Here is an 11412-nt window from a genome sequence, read left to right as displayed (position 1 = left end):
CGCTTTTTGCATTTTCATCATTTGATTCTGCTTTCCGTCTCCTCTATTCCTCCCTGAAGCAATAACTTTATTGTGGGACGTAGAAAATTCGAGAAAAGAATGAGGAAAGAATGACAAGAGTAAGAAGCATACAAAGACAGAAAAAAGGGGGCAATTGATTAAATTTAAGGTGAAATGGTTTTAGCAGAAACAAAAAAGAGCAAACCATTGAAACCGCCCTGTGTAAGATTACTTTTCAAACGAAAACTTGTAATTGCGATTTAAAAAGAAAGGTAAAATATTTCTGAATAATTATACATTTCTTGAACGTATTTCAGGGCGTATGATAGACTGCGACGAATTATGATACGAATTATGGTGAACTATTTATTTGTGCAGTTATACCGATAAATAACATCAGGTTGATTTGAAATTAGATAATTTAAAGTTCGTTTTGTGGCTAGATTTGTTCGAAAATTCGACGACAGGAACAGCATCTGACGGGATAACAAATGAACGCATTGAATGGAGCTATATCTACTCTTCGTGGACGAGTGCTGAATCAAAAGGAGTATTCCAAAAAATCGAATCGAAGTGGAGGTTGATTCGTGCCTCCATCTACCTGTGAATTTTTTTAACAAATACAGAAGATTTACATGACGTCATAGTCTGTCAAAAGCATGGCCATCTCTAGCATTTAGTACCTTAGCTACCATCTACCGTTTTGGCGGTAATAACTGTGTGGTGTTTGTTTTAATGCAGTAATTGTGACGAAATAAGTGTAATATAAATTAATTTAGTCATAGATTAACAACAGACTTAGCGATGCCGAGGAGTATACCATGTGTGTGTTAGCATTTTAACAAGGGTGAAGAAACAGACTACACCTTATCAGTTTTGTTCCATTGTAAAATGGATGAATAACCAACTAAAATTTTCCTTCAACTTATAATTTAATAGTCTTCCATTATGCATGCAAAAGGGCTGTGATTTTTGTGAGTTCGAATTGAATTAGATCCATGCCAGATATTTATGTATTAAATAATGAAGTGCTGAAAAAAACGTCAGCGTCAAGCGAAGCATTGGCACTGGTGACGACTGTCATTACTACCAACGACTTCAGAGCTCTGAAATACTACACATTTCCGCGTCTTGTGTGCGCGGGCATCGGGCATTATCCATGAACTTCATTTATTCGCTTCAGTGACGTTAGAAAGCATTCATTATTAAATAAACTCACGAACTGTATTTGATATATCAGTTAAAGTTTTACCCGTGAAATGCCGAAACGAAAGAATCAAGCTCTCATTGATTCCGATAGCAGCGGAAGTGCCTCAGAAAGTGGATCTGACCTCGATAACGTAAGAATTTAATAAACTCGCTGTCATTTTATCTAATTCATACATGTATTTTATTTTTCGGACATCGAAAATTAAAATCAAATCGCGCAATTTCAAAGGTTTATTTATAGTTCACCTTGAGTTTTGTGCTTTTTAATTACTACGGACTCCCCCTTCTAACCTCGAATGGTTTGCTTGGTCCAATGAATTTTCTGTCATCCTATTCTAGTTATTTCACTTCTATATCTATCTGGCATTTAACAACTCTCATTTTTTTATCTCTATTTTTTCAATAGGATTTACTATCTCTTGCAAAGAAAAAGAAAGGTAAATCTCCTGAGGATTCACAGTCAAATAATGATGACAATGGCCATACCGAAGTTAAACAGTCCAAACGGGCTGAAAGCGACACTTCCGACTCCGACGATGACTGGGGAGCCAAAGGAGGTGGAAAAACTAAAAAGAAGAAACAACCTGCAAAAAGAAGCAAGAGAAAAGTCACAAAGTCCAGCAGTGAAGATAGTGGAAGTGATCAAGACGATGCTAAAGTTTCAGAACCTGAAGAAGGTTTGTTTATTTTATGATTTATTGAATCTTGCACTTGATCTGAACTTTTATCAAGTATTACTAACACCGAAGTAATACACTAATAATAGAGATTCGATTAACTGTTGTCTTTTCTCACATATTACCAGGGGAAGTTTCGGATTCTGACGGCAGCGATTCTGAATCGAGTCAGGAAGAGTTCAATGATGGATACGATGATAAGTTGATGGGAGATGCGGAGGATCAAGCAAGGTTGGCACAAATGACTGAGAAGGAAAGAGAGCAGGAGATTTTCAAACGTATTGAACAACGTGAGATAATGAAGACCAGGTTTGAAATAGAGAAAAAATTGAGGCTTGCAAAGAAACAAGAGTTGAAAAAACAGAAGGAGTCTAAAAAGAAAGATAAAAGTGGCGAGGAAAAGAAATTTGATCGGGCACCTGATCCTAAAGAACGCAGCAAAGATCGCAAGAAAACGATCGAGGAAAAACAAGACAAGAAATTCCACGCTATGACTTTGCTGAAGGCCAGGCGAGAAGAAAAAAAAGAAAGGGGTAAGTGTTCATTACTCAATTATATTTCAAATTCGTTGTAGAAAAATCGTTTTTCTTGAATGTTTCAAGTTTAGAAATTTTCTATGGCTCCAAACATGTTTTAACTCAGCGATTATTAATAATAAGGAAAATTAATTGAATCATTTGATGTGTAGAGGAGAAAGAGAAGCAGAGGATAGAGCTTCAGCAGCAGCAGTCCAAAGAAGCTGAAGAAGAGGAACTAGAAGACGATCATAAAGGTGGTTCAAATAAGACCAAACTCAAGGCGTCGGACATTTACTCAGATGATAGCGGATCCTCGGACAGCCAAGAAGACGATGAGCCTCCTAGAGCAACATCTAACCGCAGATCCTCGACAAGCGACAGCAGAGATTCTGACTCTGAGAATGACAAAAAGTGAGTTTATTTTTTGTTTTTTTTTTCAACTCTTAATTTTTTTAAAATGAAAACTTGTCTTCCGCCCTTGACGAAGATAATTGACATTCCTTGGTACTTAGATCTGTTACTAGCACAAAAAGCCGACCAAAGAAACCAATCTACGTAAGTACAAAAGAAGACCTGAACAAGGTTCGACTCTCACGTCACAAAATGGAGAGGTTTGTTCACCTTCCGTTTTTTGATCGAGTTGTACAAGGCTGTTTTGTTCGAATCGGGATTGGTAATAACAATGGAAAGCCTGTATACCGCGTGGCCGAAATCAGCGGGGTATGCGAAACTGGCAAAGTTTATCAACTTGGAGGCACTAGAACAAATAAAGGATTAAAATTGAGACACGGTGCACAAGAACGAGTTTTCAGACTCGAATTCGTTTCTAATCAAGAGTTCACCGAGACTGAATTCTTCAAGTGGAAAGAGACCTGTGCTTTGCAAGGCATATCGATGCCGACGTTTGACGAATTAGACCATAAATTAAAGGATATTAAAGAAGCCCTTGTTTACGAATTCAAGGAAGAAGATATAGAAAAAATTGTTAGAGAAAAAGAAAGATTCAAACAAAATCCGTATAATTACGCAATGAAAAAGGCTCAACTAATGAGGGAAAGAGATGCAGCTAATTGTAGAGGAGACGACGCAACCGCAAGTCGCCTTACTCAAGAACTGGGAGATTTAGAAGAACGAGCTTCCGAACTGGATAAAATGCGCACTGCCACTATCTCCAGCATTTCGTACATCAATGACCGCAACAGAAAACGGAATGTCGAAGAGGCTGAAAAGGCGATCATGGTGAGCTTTTCTTTCAATAAAACTTCTCTTCAGAATTCTCAGATTATCTTTTCCGCAGTTTGCCAAATTGTTTTATATTTCAATGACATCAGCTGTCTGATTACCTTGACATTCGTTCTCTATCGCTTTTTGTTTCCTCATATACTTTGGATACTTTGACCGATTTATTTGGTACCCCGAGTCCCTGCTCCACATCTACGTCCATAGATCGCCGAATTCTGTAGCTAACTAGTATTTTTAGGAGGAAATTAAAGCGAACAAAGGTAAAAAAGTCGACGATCCGTTCACGAGACGTAGTACAAAGCCGAGGATGGTATTCAAACCGGACGATGATGAAATGCCAATGATTCCAAGTGTTGCCAATTCTCGCGACAAGACCAGTCCCCCCCAAATTGAGGACACACCGCCGACAAACAACGACAAGGAGAACGCGGAAACAAAAAAGAAAGCTGGCAGCGAAGACCTCTTCAATGCCCATGACTTTGACATTACAATAGATCTAGAAGTACCTTTACCTAGTAAGTATTTTGAACGAGTTTTTCTCAGTTATAATTTTTCTCAATTTCACATTATGAAAAATTTTCAGGTAATCCAGTTAGTGTTTTACCAAAACCGGTCAGCAATGTTAAAGACACAGGTCCTCGACGATCTCTGAACTTGGAAGACTACAAGAAAAAACGTGGCTTGATCTAACGTTTTGTATGTATAGTATATTTAAACTCTGAAACAAGATACTTATTACTAAATAATTATGATGAATAATTCATGCTTAATCACTTCGAGGTGATTATTATCGATTACACCTCTGAAAAGCATGGTTAGATTCAAAACCTGACTCATTGAGATTGTTGTTAATATTGAATTATTGACGATACTTGTATTAGTATCGTGATATTTATTTTTTTCTTTATTTCTTCGCGAAGAGAATCGTGACTATACGCATGTTACCACTACTCGTGATCCAAATCAACTCATAACGCATCACAAGTCATTGAATATTTCATTCTCCTCAGTGGTGATATGTACAACAATGATTTTGTAAAAATAAAAAAAAATTAAACTTAATGGAACTTCAATCGTTCATTAGTTAACAGCCGATAAATGTACTGAAAAATGATTTGGATAGGAAATTATTTTATACATAGCAATGATAATTCAAAAAAAAAAAAAGCAACAAAGAAAACTTATTTACAATCAATTTCCGTATGAATGCGTCACATGTTTGATTGGGGTGTGCAAATGTTCGGTGTAGTATTATTAAAATATGATAGCAGAAAGTAATTCAGTATCTATTACGTACCGATCTACCTAAGGTTGTAGATAAATCATTTTCTATATTCAAATTGAATAAAACTACAAATAAAACATAAATAAATAAAAAAGCTTCAGCAGCGGTACCGTACTGCTTTCTCTGAATTAATGTCTCTGAATTTTTTTCGTCAAAGGTATTGATAATAATCGGAACAAAAAATCATTTTTTTACATATTTTTCATAATATTTATGTAAATTATGACGAACAAAAAAAGATTTTTGCTTCGTGGTTTTTTTTAGTAAAGACGAAGTACAAAACTATTGAAAACTGAAGATTGAGAAATGTAAGAACTTGACACTGTACCCCAATGTTAAGGATATATCGCAAGAGGCAAATTGCTAGAAGAATAATCTATGACAATTATAAATGTCGATATTTGCTAAAAAGCAAATTAGATGAATTAATAGGCTTTGTAATAAATTGTAATTCACACTTAAGTAATTTATAAATTTAATGTCCGAATAAGTGTTTCCCCAGTACGAGTATAATGTCCACGGTATTTCATTGGTCGACTGTTTAGCCAAGTGATTACTCTTGAATTATAGTACAGGGGAAAAATCCAATATACGAATAACAAAATAAAAATGCTGGACATAGTTTTATTCGAATTCAGATTCAAAGTAGTAGATAAGAATACATGAGAATTCTGTGAGTGAAAAGGCAGATAAATAGATAAATAGGTAAATAATAAGAAAATGACCGATCCATCTGGTGTTTGAGTGTGAAAAACTTATCGGTTTGCCAAGACTGTAGCAGATTCGTCTGAACAATGTATCTATATCCTTAGCCATTGTTTTATAATAAAGTGACACATAAAGAAAGTCATACAGCAAATCGTCGGCTTTATCTAAAAAAATCGTATCAATTGAATCGAGAAAATACAAATAAATAAATAGCGAATGACCCCCTTTCGAACTGAAATCTTTCAACGTGAGCTTGTTTAAATATAGAAAAAAAATTTCTTCACATTTATAATATTTTGAATTTCATTCAGATTTTTTAGAGCTGATTTTATTTTCAGTATAATTCATGACAAATATAAGAATTGGCCGATGATAATTTGAGCGTTTTTTATCCTTGAGGCGGTGCAATTCGCTCAGTCATTCAATGAGTAACTCTGGCGCAATCGAGTCAATGATTTTTTCGGGAAATCTCAAATGATTCAAAACTGACAGTTCGATTGGAAGGGTTGTGCGCACGCGGGATTTCTCCGGTCAGCTGCACACCGCTGCCCATATAAGGTAATTTCCCCATTTCATGAGTTCTGATTGGTCGGTGTAAAATATACGTCATAGCTGATGCCTATTTAGCGACTATTTGCGAATGACAATTACAGCCGGATTAAATCATCCCCGGATTAAAATGATCCCACCGTACGAAACTACGCTAAAAGTTTGCCATCAAAGAATCCTTCGGGATGTTCTGTGAGACGTACTAGTTGAAAAAAATGGTGATTCTATAAACTACTGACGTAACCGCCGAACTCAAAAGTTGCGCATTGAACGAAAAGTAGTTCGTTACCGGCTTAAGCGATTTTAAGAATTAATTTTGCTTGTTTTAGATGCCGAACTTGGTTTTTGGATGGTGATAATGGGATGGCATACTTTTTTATCCAAAAACCAACGGATTGAAGGGAAGTTATGAGGGGGAGATTGCGGATGATTGCCGGCTTTAAATACCGCTTGGTATTCACTGAATTGGAATTCTTGGTTTCAACCAATCGCACAACGACTCGCGCATTCATACATCGAAGAAGGAAACTCCCTTCCTCCCGTTTGAGCGCGACCCCCAACCGCACAGAGCGATCCAGTTCCACTCCGATCTCTAAACCGTGAAAGTGGTGAAAACGTGCTTATTTATTTGACTTCTGGAATAACCGTGAGCGAATCGTAATTCATACTAATGGTAAATATCTGTTCCGATCAAGATTATTAATTAATTATTGCAATATATTTTCGAGTATCAGTGCGTACTTGGTTTGGTTATCTGGCCATTATGCCGGATGAATATCACGCCGGTCGCCATTTATAACCGCCTTGCATTTAGCACCGCCAACCGCAACGCAATCCTTTACTTTTCCATCTCATAATTTCAGGCTTAGATTCCAATCGAAATTATTCGAGCCATCGCCTTGAATTCGTTCGATTTATCTTTGAATTCATACTTATATTTCCCAACCATCAAAGTACGCATCTTAGCTTCAAACCTTAGACCCGATTAATCATCATCTATCCTACTGGCATTTGTTACATTTCCATGACGAATCTAATCGCGGTTGCGATAGGAGAAACGGACAATAGTTTCCTGTTTCTTTTTCATTCTCATCCTTTTACTTATCTAGATATTCTCCTCTCCTAGAGATAAGCTTCCGGGAAACTTAGATGAATCATTTTTCTCTACTCGCTTTTAAGTACAAACTCATGTCATTTGGCATTAGGCAGACCGCTACTGCTAGAGGCTGTAGATTCATGGCTCATATCGTCGACTACGATGACGACCACTTCTCTTGTAACACGATAGGAGTTTTTAGAATTGGAATATTCGTCACGCCGGAGTAGGAATCATCCGAGTTTATCAGACCTGTTCATCGTCATTATTATTCCCTTTCGAAAACGCCTCAGCGATTACAAACGATCTGATGCATCACAGTCAACTCTCTTGGTAATATATTGCAATTATTCGAATTTTTATTTTTTTCTATTCCAAAGAAAAATGGAAACATGAAAAATTGAATCCCCCCACGCAGCTAATGTTTATAAGTTTTGACAGATGAGGATAATGAACTGATAAGCGAGCGAAGCTTGTAACGTCGTCTCGAACAGTAATTAACGAAATGATTATTTCCTTTTCATACTATTTAAACTTGGCGGGCGTTTTTCCATCGATTTTTTGACCCGTGGGAGTCGTAGTAGAGTCGTATGGGACCGGTATTCGTCTAGTAGCTAAAAGTCTGTGCTTCTTCTTGGTCTAGTGAGTCGAAACGACGCAAGTTCAATGACATTTCGCAACGTGGCTTTTTTATGTTCGAAGTAGCAGGCAGCGTCGTCGTCGTAGCGACCGGCGGCTACCGTGAATCACCTTTTGTCTGACCTTGCAGAACCGAACAGCGTTTAACGCCCTAAGGGCGCCGCCGCGTTTCCCCTTTTCCCGTTCGGTTCCCCTTTTTCCCTTCTGCCCCTGTACGGGAGTAAAATATCGATCGTGGACATACAGCTGCATTACACGCTACGAAAAATGCCATCGCATCCCCCCATGTTCAGTTAAACATTATTGAAATGAATCTATCTTCTTTTCATCTATTATCATTACAAATATTTTGAAGAAATACTACAGCCCCTGCTTGAAGGCGCGGCTACCGTCAGTCGGAATTAATTTTGAGTCATTAAAAGCGAAAAAAAAAACGATCGCTAAATTGGTTGGCAGCGGGTTGTTTGTTGCAGTTGCGTTCAAAATACCAAGATGGCTCCACACCCCACAGTTCAATAATAATATTTGAATTTATAGTTAATTTTGATAATATGATAGCCGGATTGTGAGTATAGAAAAAATAGCGTTTATTTTCTCTTATTATGAAAACAGGTGTTGTGATAAGATATTTGTGCCACACGACGTAACTGAATTACCTAGATCTCAATATTTATAAATATTTCTAGAGAGAGGAGGTGGGCGTTTTCAACTTGGCTCGGGTGAAAACTGAAAATTATTAATATTGGCGACGTCGTCTTACCCGTGCTAACCGAATAAATATCACGAACTTTTCTAACTTGCCCAGATTTAAATTTTGCTTTATCTATCCATCGGCCGCGTTATTTACCATTTATTTTATCCCATCGTAAATTTAGCCCAGCGTCGTCGATGTCCAGAAATTTTTGCGACGATCCCTTATCGTTTGAAAAAACAATAAATATACTGTTATATACAATAAAAAGAGAAAATCGTTTCTTACTAGAAGTTAACGCACATAAAACGCGAAACCGGTCGCGTACAAGGAACGACAAGAGTCTGTCGATAAGTAGGCAGACAAACCAAAATAAAACCTTCCCACGCGCGAATTTTACGCTAAAAGTGAAACGAATGATCTATTTCCAAACCTATTTTCATCCTCTTAATGTTACCGCCAACTGAAAATTCACCGTTACATTAATTTTCATTACAATACTTCGGTTTTTTTTTTCTTTTCTCCTGCCCTCTGACTTTTCTAACACAGATCAGCGGCGATCATTTAACCGCTAAGTCAACTTTGCAAAATATGTTCGCTATTCTGAAAAAAGCCATTTTAACGGTACCCAGAGAAGGCCACGTGGGTCCATGCGGCTGAATCTCTGAGTGTGGCGATGACTTGTTCTCGCTTTTTATTCTCTTTATTTCTTGATGTTATTTCTCAGAGGACTCTAAAATAGATTTCGATTGAGAACGGGATAAAAAAAAGTACGCCTTTCCTAAATCGATATGTTTTTTTTTGATCGCTTCGGAATCGTGCGGATAGTGTAAAATTTTGAACGGATAATGAACTATGCGGACGCATGTGAACCTGATTGCAAAATTCGATTCGAGTGTCGATGACCTTCGCAACTTTACCATATTCGGTATCCCCTTTGAAAGACTCTCCATTATTGGACTACGAGTAAAATTCGATGTGTATTACATGCGCCTTGTATCAATGTATCACTCACCAATGTCAGATATCGTATAGATTATGGCACACAAGTTGATAGCACTTTTAATTAAAATTGTGCGAGTGTAGGTTAGCAGATATATGTATGTATTTGCAGGCAATTCAAGAATACCGTATATGTTTTGGATTGTTCTGCAATTTGGTAGAAAAACAATTGTACGAATTCGCAATTTATGAATTCTTTATTTCCGCTGAAAACTGCGTCAACACGATTCCTGATACAGCTTCATGGAAAGTAGGGGGATATACTGTTAACATAATGTTCACCAATGGCAATAATAAAGATAATACCTATCATTGGTATCGTGATTATTTGCTCTGTCCTTCGGGCAAGAGAATTAAATAACGAATCCGCGTTAATCGTACGATATTTTTTCCGGCTTTATCTCTTTCCGTGTCCAACGGATATCTTATTGTTACTGCTTCGCATTGATTATTTAGTACTTTTCCGCAAAGCTGGCTAGTTGTCGCTCTTTGAATATCGAGGATTGGTGAAAAAAAATTTGCAAGTTAAAGGATTGATCGACAGTTCGTTTATTCTTGTTTCATTACAGGCATCTGGAGTAACCGTAGCAGACGCCTGCAAGACAGTGTACGAAGAAATTAAGAAAGACAAGAAACATCGGTATGTGATTTTTCACATCAAGGACGAACTGCAAATCGACGTAGAACTAATTGCACCTCGTGAAGCAACCTACGATGCTTTCCTCGCGGACTTGCAGAAAGGTGGAGCCGAAGAATGTCGCTATGGTCTATTTGACTTTGAATATACCCACCAGTGTCAGGGTACCTCAGAGGTAATTTGAAACGAATAGAAAATTGTCACCCCATTTAATGTCTACGTTGAACCCTCGTAAACTAACCGATAGCCGCAATACACCTGTTCTTCGTGCTTTATTAAATTTAATAAACTTTTGCCAGGCATCCAAGAAACAGAAACTTTTCCTGATGTCATGGTGCCCGGATACCGCTAAAATTAAGAAGAAGATGTTGTACTCTAGCTCGTTTGATGCCCTGAAGAAATCGATGGTTGGTGTGCACAAGTCTATTCAAGCAACGGATCATGCGGAAGCTTCAGAAGAGGTTGTCGAAGAGAAACTTCGAGCCAATGACCGAAATTAAAATACTAATTTCCAATAACGCCCAAAATAATAATTATTGAATAAAACAAAAAAACAAAAAAAAAGGTAAACGAAAAATTCCCTGCCCATTTACCGATCACCTTGTACCATATAACTTCAAAGTTTATCTTACCATTTTACAACATTTTTTCACTCATTGCAGCCAATTATTGTTAGTCATCATGCTACATTTATGATTATCATTCAACAAGATAAGGGCGGGAGTGGTTGAGGCCGAAAAAGAAGGGAAATCGAGAGGTACAGGTGTTGATTAATGAAAAAAAAAAGAAAACAAATAGGGCGTGGCGGGAAAAACCATTTTTCATATTGTGAACGTTGTGTGAATCTGTCTGATATATACCTAATATTAATATTCTGCTACTATGATAATATGATAATGTAATGATTATTATTATTGAGATGAAGATAAAGAAAAAATCCCAAAAAAATAAAATAAAATGAAAGAAACAAAACAAAGAAACGGGGTAGAAAAGAAATGTGCGCAACAGTTTACAAAAAAAAAAAAATATTAAAATAAAGTAAGAATTTACCAATGGAGTAAAAGAAAAAAAGAACAGTAAGCATAAATGACAAAAATTTAGCGTTTTTGTCACTGGCTGTAATAATGATTAAATTAAACTCATTTCATAATGATCTGGA

General features: G+C 36.9%; 2 protein-coding genes across 3 annotated transcripts; both read left to right on the top strand.

Annotated features, from left to right (window-relative positions):
* Window positions 1-443: 443 nt before the first annotated feature.
* LOC105691131 (RNA polymerase-associated protein RTF1 homolog) lies at window positions 444-5790 on the top strand. The gene is made up of 7 exons (XM_012409421.3): window positions 444-1340; window positions 1616-1886; window positions 2015-2419; window positions 2575-2815; window positions 2917-3643; window positions 3885-4161; window positions 4230-5790. The coding sequence occupies exons 1-7, from the start codon at window positions 1260-1262 to the stop codon at window positions 4334-4336; spliced, it is 2109 nt and encodes a 702-aa protein (XP_012264844.2). The 5' UTR covers window positions 444-1259; the 3' UTR covers window positions 4337-5790.
* Window positions 5791-6704: 914 nt separating this feature from the next.
* Window positions 6705-11406, top strand: LOC105691137 (cofilin/actin-depolymerizing factor homolog). Of its 2 annotated transcripts, XR_007279385.1 has the most exons (4): window positions 6705-6861; window positions 10186-10428; window positions 10553-10817; window positions 10914-11406. XR_007279385.1 is itself a non-coding variant. In XM_012409431.3 (3 exons), exons 1-3 carry the CDS (start codon window positions 6859-6861, stop codon window positions 10751-10753), a joined length of 447 nt encoding a protein of 148 aa, XP_012264854.1. In that variant the 5' UTR covers window positions 6705-6858; the 3' UTR covers window positions 10754-11406. The 2 variants fall into 2 exon arrangements, 1 of the variants encoding a protein (XP_012264854.1); XM_012409431.3 differs by having other exon boundaries at window positions 10553-11406.
* Window positions 11407-11412: the final 6 nt, after the last annotated feature.

The sequence above is a fragment of the Athalia rosae genome, chromosome 7 (assembly GCF_917208135.1).
Source record: "Athalia rosae chromosome 7, iyAthRosa1.1, whole genome shotgun sequence".
In the NCBI taxonomy this organism is placed as follows: Eukaryota; Metazoa; Arthropoda; class Insecta; order Hymenoptera; family Athaliidae; genus Athalia; species Athalia rosae.
This window is presented reverse-complemented; position numbering and strand designations above follow the sequence as displayed.